General features: G+C 40.0%; 1 protein-coding gene across 1 annotated transcript; it reads right to left on the bottom strand.

The window, feature by feature from the left end:
* Positions 1–326: 326 nt before the first annotated feature.
* Positions 327–2,513, bottom strand: LOC131301030 (uncharacterized). The gene is made up of 2 exons (XM_058327127.1): positions 2,112–2,513; positions 327–628 (listed from the first exon to the last, which is right to left on the bottom strand). The coding sequence occupies exons 1-2, from the start codon at positions 2,410–2,412 to the stop codon at positions 549–551; spliced, it is 381 nt and encodes a 126-aa protein (XP_058183110.1). The 5' UTR covers positions 2,413–2,513; the 3' UTR covers positions 327–548.
* Between the last annotated feature and the right edge of the window lie 10,894 nt (positions 2,514–13,407).

Below are 13,407 nucleotides of genomic sequence, written 5' to 3'. Positions count from 1 at the left end.
TTGAATTAGCAAGTCCTTTGTCTAACGTGACGCCAAAGGATGTGAAACCGAAGATGCTATTATAGGCACGTATGTGTTTGTGAAATTCCAAATCTTCAACGGTTTGAGTAGTAAACAAGTTTCGTAGGTTTGATAGGACAAATGGGCTTGTCAAAAGTACTTCTCCGTTGTGGAAACAAAAACTTGGAGGTTCATTTTGGAACCTTTTAGCCCAACAAAATCGGCAATTTGCCATGCTTCGCAATTCATGTGGTTGGGAAAGATGGGCTTCTCGCAATCGTTGTCATAAATAAAGGGTAAGGCATTTGTGGGAAGTATATTCTATTAAGGTTTTAATCAAATAACTTGTTCGAAAGTACTAACCGTTCGTTTTGGACTCCCTTAGGTTGTCCTCCAAAGGGGCATTTGGCGATGGATTTTGTGTTTATCCATCTGAGAATTCACGACCAAGATTTATGTTCGGAGAAGGATAATGTGCATTGCGTTTCCTCTTCCTATTTTGCATTGTCTTCTGAATTTTTTCTGCTCTTTGTGTAGGTGTTAACCTATCATATCTCTTCCATTGACGAAGGAAGCCGGCTGATTTCATTTCTCCAAGCCAATCTAAACCTTGTGTCTCGTCCATTTCCTTCATTTTTGAAAAACAAGAATGGGGAAAAATCAAATGCCATGTCATCATCTATGAAGTACGTGTAAATTCAAGCAATTGTTTTGTTTTCTAAACTTTCTTAGTGCTTTGTGATGTAGAGAAATGTGGGGAGAAACCAATTTCACATGTACAAGGTACAAATGCTTTTCTGCTTTTCTTTGTCTCCTAAACATATGATGCAAAGTGGTTTTTCTTAAGGGGTTTTGTTGTCTTCTAAAGACCCACTTTGTTACAAACCTTTATTTTTTTTCCCATTTCTGATTGCTAGTATACACCGAGGCATCTCAATCTAAGCCTCTCTCTTTAAATAATGTGCAATGGGGTACACTACGTAATCCCAATATATAATTTTAGCACATATACACAGTCCACATGCATGCCATCTAGGGAGGGCAGTCAGTGCTGATGCAATAAACAGTCATTCAAAGCGCGACTACAAAAACAACTTGTTTACGCAACTATCTTTGTCCAGGTCAGAATAATTTTCTGGAGACATATTCTTCTTTTCGGGTTCTACTGAACGGTATTTTTGGCAAATGTTTGTACTGTTCAGGTGAAGTCTTAGGGTTATACATGTGCGTTGCACGTGGTAATTTGTGATGTCTAGAAGTAGCATATTGTTTCCTGAGCCTAAAGACTCAATGAGTTATGAAAATTGCTCATAATTTGATGACAAGTAAAAATGGGCATACTAAGCCAATTGCTTGTCATTCAATGGGGAAATTTCACATATTTCCAACAATGTTAACTGTTGTAATGTAACCCATACAACAAAAAAGTGAAAAATGTAACATAACTTATCAAGTTACTGCTCTGCACACTTACATGAGTCCGAGATGAGATCCGAGCCGTCGGATGCACAGTCCGACGGCTCGGAGCACAACACCAACCTGAAGTCCATACTAAGCAAACTGTGAATACTAACAATGAACAATAAGTCAAGAAACCTATTCCCCTCTCTCATCTTTTTGGTCATCATTATATTGTATGCTTCGCCTAAAAGTAACCAATTAAGGTATTATCCACAATGTCCAAAAGTAAGTAAATAAGATTGATAGATAAGTTCGAAACCAATTTTGGCACTTGGAATTCTTATTAAGGAACAAATCTTAGTATTAAGGAGTGTTGGTGATCATATAGACAGATAGATATTTCTGTCACTACAAGTATATCCTAAGGTAATTTCAAGGCTTAGGAAACATCATTAACTGATCGATCTTTGTTGCTTTACTAAGGTACTTTGAAGGCTTATTAAATTTGCCAAACAGTTGGTGTGAGTAATTATGGTCTCCAGAATCGGCAAAATTGGTGGACGAAGGGGGAAGGGGAGAGTCTGGTCTGCGGAAGGGGTTTTTTGCCAAACAGTCGGTATGCGTATTTATGGTCTACAGGGGTGGACAAAGGGGAATGGGGAGAGTGTTTGCAATCAAAGGCAGGGTGGAATTTTAAATGCATGACTTACCTGTCTTGGCCTTGTGTTGGAATGCACTTGGGATCAGTCTGGTACGCCGTTGTTGTTGGTTCTTGGTCGGAGGCTGCCTGAGTTTAAGCAGGAGAACGGGGTGCCAGAAGGAAGGTGCAATGGTTTTTTGGGAGGCCAGGGGAGTCAGAGGAGAAGGGGCTGCCAGAAGGAGAATGGATTGGTTTTGTGGGAGGCTTGGGGAGGCAGTTGTTGTCTGTAGTGTTTCCATTGGGGTGTTGGTTTGTATCGCTTGGAAAGAGCTATTCGTTTTGGAAAGAACTATTCGTTGGGGGTGTTTCATTGTTTCGGTTGGGAAGAGGCGTGGAGTGGGGCAGCAATTATTTGCAATTGAAAGGGGTATTTGTGGAAATGAAAGAGTAGGAAACACTTTCGTACATTTTAAAAAAGTAGTAGAGACTAGTAACAGAAGTGATCGTGAGCTAGAAACAAAATGATTTCGCTAGAAGTGCGATACGAATCACATATGAGCTCTTTTCTTATAGTAGTATTCATTGTGGGTGTTAGATTAATATTGTGATAATATCGTAATCAAACCATGATTTGTTAATTAGGATTATTTTTCTTCCATAATTAGGCCTCTTCTCATTGTATAAATAGATGAGCCGTTGTATAGTTTATTCAATCAATCCAATACACATTTTCCCATCTTCGCTTTATTCTAACATGAGTATCAGAGCTAAGTCTTGGATAGTCTCACATCGTGTGGTCAAGTCTCTATTGCCTGAATCAACTCATCAATTCATACCTCCACGTGCATCTGGGCTGCACGTGAGGAGTCGCTCGAGTCAAAACCTCCTGGTTTTTTTAATTCGTACCTCCACGTGCATCCAGGTTGCACGTGAGGGAAAGTGTTGGACTTAATCTTACATCGTTCATCTAAGCCACCCAAACTTGTTTAATAGTATATTCTAGAGGCTACTTCATTTATTGCCAGTTGTTGGACTTAATCCTACATCGCTCATCTAAGCCACCCAAACTCGTTTAATATATTCTAGAGGCTACTTCATTTATTGCCAGTTGATTTTAGGTCGGAATCCTCTAAAAAATCTAACAGTTGGCTTGGAAAGTGGTATCATGTCATTTGTCCCCCCTGTGATCAGATTCATTAAGATGATTGCAGTCATGTAATTGTTTCTGGTATTAGATTGGGGGCAGTAGGGGCACCTCGAGGGATCAAATTAAGGCATGTTTTATTTGTTTAGCGCAGAAGGAAATTATCGTTCATATTATATTGCCAGTGGGACTTAATTCGTTGGTGTATTTGTTTTTGAGCTTCAGTAGTTAGATTTTGGGTCTCATAATCTTGATATGTTAGGGCATGTTTTCGGGAGTAAATTATTTTAGAATCCTGGATTGTAGGTTATAGAATTGTTGATAATGTGTTTTGAACGTGATTTTTAAATTCTACGTTTTCTTGTTTGTTTTGGATTATGCATTATGACAGAATGAATTAAAGAACACTCAAGATTAAATAATACATAATTATTTGTAATGGAATTAGACTCCCAAGCAGTCCCCGAACAACTTCAAAGTCACTTACAAAAAAATTCAATATAGCACCCAATATGTTTAAATAATACAAAAAATTCTTGTTTCTCTCAGTAGACAACCGTAAGACCTAATAGTTGTTCACTTAGGACATTGTTATACATTTATTTTATCCCCTTGATTAATTTTAGGTGCTATGCCAATAAGATATCGGACCTGTTTGATTGCTCTGATTAGATATATGATTGGATCACGAAGCTCATAAACTTACATTTCCGACATTTGATTGCAACAATTAGTGAAGGAATTACATCCATTGTACGACCTATTGCACGGAATATGAGAATGCAATACGTTGGATGGGTGGTATTAGTAACCAAATGGGACTGTAAGTCCATTGATTTATGGGGCTTATTTTTTTTTTTTTCCTCTCTCCCTCTAATATTCCCGCGCGTGGCAGTGAAATATGGAGAGAACTCTTATGGCTACTTGAGATAACGTTGGAGTAATGGATGAGAAGATGAGCAAGAACTCGTAGGGCTACTTGAGAACTCTTATGGCCACATTTCATATTTTTGTATTGCCTCGTTATGGTCAGACGTTGGTTGTGGTTTGCTTTTCTTTTCTTTTTTTTCCATCCTATTTTGAAGTAATCCTACTTTGCTTTGGTCTTCAACAATTTAGCAGAATGTATTCCTTTCATATGCTCTTTCTACAGTTTTGTGGATTTTACTTTTGATAAACAAATTTTGGGGTGGAGTTCACCATCAGGGATCGGGTTGAGTACAAGGATGGGAGATAGATTCCGGGATTGAGAACAGAGAGTGTGATACCGAGCCATGTCTCGACAATGCCAACCCTAGTTTTGTTATGTTCATTTGTTTCATCCTATTCCATGGACAATCATAGAGAGCCACTTATGTATGGTTTCCATGACACAGACACTTGAGATATATATGCATGATTCAAAAACCGACATTTCACTCCTCCACTGTAGAGACCCGTATTTTCTAAAATCGCTTAAAGGTTGTATTAATATTAAATTTTTTGAATAAATGTAAAATTTGTTGGAATTATTTAATTTGGGTCTTAAGTAATAAAGATTGAAAGTGGAGGGAATGCAAGTGTGATTAGTATGTGTCTTAGTATATATATCTGTGTGTGGGGGGGGGGGGGGGGGGTGTAGGGATTAAAATCCCCAATCCATTCTCTCTCCACTCTCCCGATCTCTCTCCCTCTCCTTCGGCCCTCTCTCTCTCTCCACTCCTCCACTCTCAAACTCACTCCCAAATTCAAAACCCATGAAAAACAGTCATCATTCTACCTTCGTCGTGTGTTCACGAGCTCGTTGTTCATTGGGTTCAGCTCAGCAAGGAGTGTGCTTTGCGTATTTCGAGATTTGAGTTCTAGAGCTTGCGTGGCCCGATCTCTCTTCGTGTTTGCTTTCCGACTTCGAGGTAGGGATTTCTTACTCTCTCTATGTGTTTATGAGGTGATTATATGCTTAAATCGTGCCTTGATTCGTTGTTGTTGTTGGGATTTTGTCTTTCGAAGTCTGAAAATTCGCTGAAAAACTCCGGGGTATTGATCCCCCAGCCTTTTCTGGACAGCAACCGTCCAGGTATCGATACCTCATTTTGGGGTATTGATACCCCCCCTGTTTTCTGGACAGTTTTGACACATCTTGCTCTTCTCATACTCGTTTGAACCTTGATCGATCACTTTTAGCACGCTTTAAATACTTTTGAATCGCTTCTAAACTTGATTGTTCGTACCTCGAAAGATTTGTTGACCAATCGATCTCCTTGGGCTCTCGTCATAACTTAGAAAAGTGTAGAATCGAATGATAAGGATACTCGTGCATTATTTATGCTCTTTGTCGACTGAAGTAGATTTTGTGGCTTTTATTAATGATCGATATAGACTAGTTAAGTGTTATAACATGATGTGATGATTGGTGAATTAAGAAACGTACTATGGAGTCGTCATTGAATATCGTAGGCCGTAAAGTATATCGTAGGGTGCATGGTTGGTTGATAAGGGTCTATCAAATAGTCTAAACGGTAAGAGAGTAATTTGTATCCTCCTCATTCGTCGTGTTGATCTTTCAAACTTCCTTTGGTGTTTGTTGCACGGAATTTTAGTATAGAACCTAATGGGTGGTGCATTGTAAAGTCATTAGTGGATTCGATGCATGACATGGGACATTGTGATAGACTTAGAAGAATAACGTGAGCTTAAGGTGTTTATTTATGTATAAGGGGACGTGTCTATGAGTTTGTTAAACCTTGTGTGACGATGAATGAAAGAATATGACCTTGGGAACGTTGTCTTCTTGTATGTGGATTGGTAACGTGTGTGTGTATGTGTATGTTAATAATTTTGAATTGAGGATCCTGCAACGCAAGGTGTGGTAATGCAGGGACTCTAGAGGGCCCGCAACGCAAGGTGTGGTAATGCGGAAACCCAGGTGGAAAGAATTCACTGTAACGTAAGGGGTGGTAATACGGTTGAATATCTCGTATGATGAAGGAAGTTATGATTGGTTATAGAAGTTCGTGATGTTGTTGAGTTGTTTGTTGCTCGAGATGGTAACTGTCGAACAAAGAAATAAATGATTGATTTTATCAAAGTTTTGAAAAGAAAGGAATTTGGTTTTGGAAAAAAGGATTTTTATGAAAAATCCTCCGGTATTCCTAAGCGAATCAACGGTTCCGGTATTTGGGCACAAATCAACGGATTCCAGTATTCGAGCGAATCAACGGAGCTTGGCCCGTAAAGGTCGAAAGTTTTTCTCAAAGTTTGGCAATCAAAAGGAAATATTTTCTTTTTATAAAAAAGGCTTGAAGGTAAATGGTAGAAATGAGGAAAGGTAAAGGTGGTATTCATTTGAGGAGTCTTAAAATGATTGGAGAAACACTATTGGGTTGACTAGATTGATTTGTGCTCAAAGTTGCTCCTAGTTACTGTACGAATGGTTAGGCATATCTATAAGACGTATTGAATTCCGTAGTCGTAGTTTGTCGGTTCATTGTGCTTCTTGTATCTTCTATCGTTCATTGGAAATTATTCATTCTTATAGCATGTTTCATCGTATTTATATATAGTTTGAGTATAGAATTCTCTATTGGGCTAGTGTAGCTCAACCTATCATTTTCAGGTACATCTCAAGGATTCGACGCGGAGTGCATGGTGTGCATGCGTGGCTTCATGCCCTTTTGAATGCTGTCTTTGTGAAGTGATTCCATCATCGTTTGTATGATCTTTTGTAAAGATGTAAATTGTAAATTCAATTGAACTCTTTTAACTTCAAATATTATGTAACCTCTAAATCTACTCTTTTAATTAGCCATGGAGTTTAGGCCGTAGTGCCAATGTTGTAAAACCTTAAACTTGGAAACTTGGTTTGTAAATGATCATTTAAAACTCTCTCTTTGGGGTATTATCTGTAATATGCGAGGTTCATTTATTGAAATGAATTATTTATTTATGTTGAAAATCTAGGGCATGACATCCACTCTTTGGCTACTCTTTGGCTGCAGGGTCGAGTGACTCGAGTTGAACATGGACCGAGCTCTCTATGACGCTCTGTTTGTTTTACAGGGAGACAGAAAAATTTAGGAATGAATTGCATCCATTTTATCTTGCGAAAACCAAATATCTTGACCATTTTGCACTGGCTACCTAAGGCCTTTGGAGAGGAGATCTATGCCGTGAAGAGTGCTCGTCCAAGCCCATGAAGCATTAGTGCCCTTCAAGAGCCTTGCCCTTTATACTTGATGGTCCATAAGTAATCTCCAACCTTGCCAAGCAAGAAGAGCCTCATTAAAGTCACAGAATTATGGAAACTCATACCCCCTTTTAATATCGATACTGACACATGACATAACAACGTACGCCGATACTTAAATTAGTGGTGGTTTATAATTTCGTATATGGATTATTAGTGGTTTTATGCTACAATGTACGGATGGTTATGTTGCATCATGATTTGCAATTTTGCATCCAAGTCTACAATAGTTTGATTTTTGACAAGTTAATGTTAAAGTTGGAAAAAAAGAAGAAGAAGGAATTTACTAAAAAGGCTGGAATAGTTGAGTTTCTAAAAAAAATAAAATTAGAGTTTCTAGAATAGGGTCCATTTGTGCAAAAGACTCAGGTCAACTCACAAAAACCTAATTGAATAATTCATTACTCGACTCGGGTTGATTCCGGACATTCATAGCGGCCTGGTTGAATACAATTTCTAACAAACCCAAACAGTATTGAATAATTCATTATACATGTGAATGACGGATTCAGTGTCCACAACTTTTGACTTACGAGGAAGGGAATAGAAGACTATTCCTTTCAAAATTTCTTCATTTGTCCAGATTTGGTAATGCAACGTGAATTGTATTTCTGTGGGATCGATTACATTTGTAATCTCTTTAGAAATTTCTTGTCCTCCATTTTCACATGAGTTTGAACCATTGTATTTTATGTCTTTTCGTGTCTTGAGTGAACCTTTTTCAACTTTCGTTTACGTCTTTGTACTTTTCCATTCTCTTCTAGTCCAAAGGAACGATTAATCCAACAAACTTTACCGAAATCTAATAAAATTAAGAGATAGTAACAGCCAAAAGAGTAGGTCAAGAGATCGAAAAATCCAGGCTACAGGCTAAATTCCATCCGCATTCTCACTGTAATTTTTTTCTACCTTTTGTATATTATGAGACTCAACTTTGTGGTGTTTGTGGTAGGAGATTCCATGAAATTAATCACGAACCATTGTGGTAGAAAGAAAAATGATTGTGATAGCTAGTAATAGCTAGTCCAAAAGTAAATAAACGACAAGGACTAGTAAGAAAAATGATTGTGATAGCTAGTTGTGATAGCTAGTAATAGCTAGTAAGAAAAATGATTGTGATAGCTAGTAATAGTCCAAAAGTTAATAAACCATTGTCTCCTTTTTCTTTTTTGAACATCAACTTTAGTCTCCTTTTCCTTTTTTGCCGAAAATGGGGGACTTTGTCTCCCTTCTCTGCCGAAAATGAAATGGAAAAAAGGCTGGGTTTGCTCCAGCGCAGCACACGCACACACTAGGAAAATCACTTACCGGATACACACGCACACGATTGATTATAGAAATAAAATCGGCATGACGACATAAAAAAATTTCGCATTAAATGAACTACAAAGAAAAAAAGAAATTATTTTTTTTTTGAATTTTTTTTTTTTAAAAAAAAAATACTGGGTAAAGACAAAGAAAAATGATTGTGATAGCTAGTAATAGTCCAAAAGTTAATAAACGACATGTACAAGTCTCCTTTTTCTTTTTTGAACATCAACTTTAGTCTCCTTTTCCTTTTTTGAAGATCAACTTCAGTCTCCTCTTTCCTTTTAGAACATCAACTTTAGTTTGATCAGTTTTTCTAAAAATTCCAAACACAAATTCGACTTTTAAAGGGGGGTTTTATGGAACAAATTAAAATTTTCGTGTCCTTAGGTAGAAGTGTTGTGAGAGAGATAGAGAGAGAAGAAAGAAATGGATAATTGGGAGGTGTGCAAAGATCCGAACCCCCGGTTGCACCCCCTTAGTCCTCCCCTGCCTAAGACACAATATTTTACTAGCATTTTTTATCATATAACCATAGTTATTAAAAACTTACGGTATGTGATATATACTCCAATTTGTATTGTCTTCTTCTGAAAAATTATACATATCTCATCCTGTATCCTTTTTGTATAGGAATCCTACAATACGATGACGAATCCTACAATATTTTCACTTATCCTCCTTCGGTACGTATTCTAGAATTACTTATCAAGAGAAACCGACTAAAACCCCCCTTGGACCTCTTGCTCTAAGGTATGGTGATAGGCTGGGATACATCTTAAGTAGGTCTGCCAATGCCAAAGTTGCCTCTGTAATTTCTGGTGGTGTATACTTGGAGATGGCCAAGAAGTCGTTCTGCTGTGTTGATGGAAGACTCAGTTCGTTGGGTCTGTCTCTCCACTTTGTTCTAAATTATCACAGGAAGGGGTCCAATTTGAAACATCTACTGTTTAAACTCTCACGTTCAGCAACCATATATCTACCATCTTTGGAGAGAGAGAAATTATCGCATTTTCCAAACGTATAAGAGTTCTTGTGCTCATCTGGTTATGGAGGCGATCAAATCTAACATTCGGGGATTTGTTAGCTCTTGGAGAAGGATTCGAAGATCCGATGCGAATAGACTGCTATGTCTTGAATGGAATAATTCTCCTTGTGTTTTTGAAGCTTGTTATTTCTTTTTTCAGCTTTGTTGTTTAGGTTGTTGCGAAGTAGCATGATGACATTTCCAACAAATTTTGTCATAGTCATTGACACATACCCTACAAAAGACCACCACCACTGTATCTCACAGACCAAACCATGCATCTTCAATTAGCACGGCCATGCCTCCGGATTCTGGTGATCATTTCGAGTAGACCTAACCTCTGAAATGACGCAGGGCTTAGAAACCGTTAGATGAGTTGTTTAGCGATGATGGAGACTACTGATTGAAAAAGTTGAGGTGAGAGTGGGTTTTTGTGTGCCACCAACCTCCTCGCGTGCCTTTCTCGTGCTCCCAAGACCCTCCAAATTTACCCTCTAATGTTTTATTCTCTACACCTCAGCGGTTTCCGTGAGTAAAGTGACAGATTGAGATGGTAGGGGTTGATTGAATAACAGAGTCATAGTTCAAGTGTGTAATTGAAGTTAATTTATTAAAGTTTGAGAGCAAAAGTTTGGGGGTAATTGAAAATTGAAGTCGGACGACTAGGACTTGTGAGAATGCAACTAATAAAACATTGACATAAATGAGAAAATTGTTAAGAAAAATATATGATTGGTAATAATTACTCCCTCTGTCCCTTTTTTAGAGTACCGTAGAGCGGACACTTAATTAAAAAAGGACAGAGGGAGTACTACTAAACATCATGATTAGTCTTTTTTTAAACTCAATAGGCTAAATAAATTTAGTTTATAAGGTTTGGTTCGATTGAATGAAATTGAGGTTGAGAGAGAATTGGAGTAAACGACATTGGAATATCCATTCCCATTCCAAAATTTGGTTGTGCTTAGGAATGATCATTCTAATCCGCAATAGAATGGTATGACAATATTAATTTTTGGTGTGGCATGCAACAATAAATCTTGTAGTGGCATTAGTAATTTTGGTGTGGCAAAGAAATAGAATTGCAATTGTTTTGTGTTAATTTGTAGTGTAATTACAATTCATTTACTAAGATGAATAGTGATTCTATTTGAAATGATCATTCTATCTGTAGCAGGCCGACCAAAATGGCTCAATCTATTTCCGAACGTGATCCAGTATCCCTTTCAACTCCAAGTCATCTTTCTCTCAACATTCGGAACAGCAACCGTAGCCGAGGGTTTCCGTAGCCGAGGGTCTCGTTAATTACTACTTCCTTAAACGCTCCAGTCCCGGCACCCGCATGAGTGGGAAATACGTTTGTTTGGACAGCTGCCGAGGTCGCACAACATGCTCGGTTCCGAGCGAAGCGTGGCCGACGATCCAGCCCGTCTGCGTTAGAACAATAGCCGTGGCAATGATGATGGTCGTGACGTCATCCAAACGGTTGTGAGGATAATGATGGGGGCACGTGAAGGTGCCAGCTCATCCTGAAAAATGGTTGCAAAACCCTAAATGTGACATGAGGGTGACATCAGCCGACGCGTGTCAAGCGTTGGTGCAATCTTGGAGACCAAGCTAAGAGGTTCCCTATAAATATCTTATTATGCCTACTTGGAAGAGGTATGCAAAAGGAAAACCCTAGTTCCTGATTTATAATTTCTCTCTGCAAGTAAACTGACTTTTGCACCGGAGGGCCATCCCGGAGGACCTCCGGTGTGGTCTTAGTCGTGCTTCGTTTTCTAGGGCAGAGATAGGAATTAGGAGCGAACCTCGAGCCCACATTCAGAAAGTATGAATCACCCGAAATGGAGCCCCCACAATTTGGTGAACCCGACGTGAAACGGTTGTTTCTCAGATCCACGGCGGCTCCTCCACGTCGACCACCTATTCTGTCCCTAAAACTTCACTCCTCCAGATCTCCACCAGTCTCCTCCTAAAAAATGGGCGGAGCACCTCCACCTCCTCTTTTTCAACCCCTCAGTTCCTCTTTGCACATCACCTCTGAAACTGGTATCAAAGCTGCCTCCCCATCTCACCCTCCTGGATTTATTCCTCCAGGCGTGAGCGCCTCCATCCACCGTCCAATCGGATTAAGTGAAGACGCTCTAGCATACGTACAGATGCTAGAACAGCAACAGGAACAGACCAACGCTGATGTCGCCATTCTAAAAATGGAGATCGCAAAGATTAAGGCCAACGAATGTCCGACGACATCCCACTCCGGCTCTAAGGGACGTCGTCGGAGAGGACACCTGCCGCCTCCTCCTCCTCTGGTTGGTGACGGACGGCCACATAGAATCTCAGTCCATGATCGTTTGGACCCACCATTAACTGAGCACCGAGCTGGGGATAGCGCTCGCCTTAGGCAGCAACTTTCCCCGATTCATCAACGTCTCAGCAATGGTGCGGGACTTAGAGGAAGAGAAGGGCAACGAGAAGGAAGCCCACATACTGTTTTCTCAAGTTCGTCTGCTGGAGACGAATATTCCCAGGGCTCCCAAAGTTACGATACCGTGGAATTTCAAGACAACGATCAGGCTCTTATCCCGTATGAATCCGAACGCCACGAAGAAACGGGAAAAGTCCACAGAGCCACCATATTGAACATGATGAAGTCCCTCGAGAAAAAACCTACGATCGGCGAGCAACAAACTCGGGAAGCGCTCGGAAACTTCACCGTGAAAAGAGCGTAAGTGTGGTCGTTCGGCAGGACGATCATCCCAGCCAACGAAGGGTCTATCATACTGAAAATCTTCCAAAAAGGACCACAAAAGGGTCCCCATAGAGTAGAGAGAGAGGGGATCCCAACGTCAGCATGAAATTTTTTTTTTTTGATTCGAATGTCAGCATGATTCATTGGAAGAAAAACAAAGGGAACAGGAATACCGAGCATCGAAGAAATCTCGGATCGCTCAGGAAGGTCTCCCCCCTCGACCAACTCACGAGTATCAATTGAAAAACCTGACGGAATCACCCTTCTCGGCCAAGATCCAAGCCACCTTGCCAAAGCCAGGGCTCCACCTCCCGAAGTTCCAGAAGTTCGACCCCAGCACAACCGAAGCATACACCCATCTCATCAGCTATAAAAGCACCATCTCATGCGTCACCGATGACGACGCCATCATGTGCAAAGCATTTCCCTCGAGTCTTGGGCGCCTCGGCCTGCTTTAGTTTAACCAATTAGAGGCAGGATCGATCCATAGTTTCAAAGAGCTTGAAAGGGCTTTTAACTATCGGTTCATCACTAGCAACAAGCAAGCCAAGGAAGAAGATGCCCTGGCACAGATGAGGAAGAGGCCTGGCGAAACACTTCGGAAGTATGCCGAACGTTACTGGCAATTGTTTAACGAGATACCTGGTGTTGATCAATACTGGGCAGTAAGGAACTTCAAAAATGGATTGAAAACTGGAAGCAAGATTTTTGATGAGCTGGTAATACGGGCACCTCATGGAATGAACGAGCTAAAAAGGACGGTTGAACAGTTTTGTTCCTACGAAGAGTTCCTCGCCGAACGAGAACTCCAAGGAAGGCAAAACTCAACCGCACCTCAAAGCCTTCATATCCCCACGCCCCAAATCGCCCCGCCAAAGCCTGTGGTCCCGATCCAGCCGAAGAAGTA

The sequence above is a fragment of the Rhododendron vialii genome, chromosome 1a (assembly GCF_030253575.1).
Source record: "Rhododendron vialii isolate Sample 1 chromosome 1a, ASM3025357v1".
NCBI lineage: Eukaryota > Viridiplantae > Streptophyta > Magnoliopsida > Ericales > Ericaceae > Rhododendron > Rhododendron vialii.
Note: the sequence above shows the minus strand (reverse complement) of the source record. Positions and strands in the feature narration are given on the sequence as shown.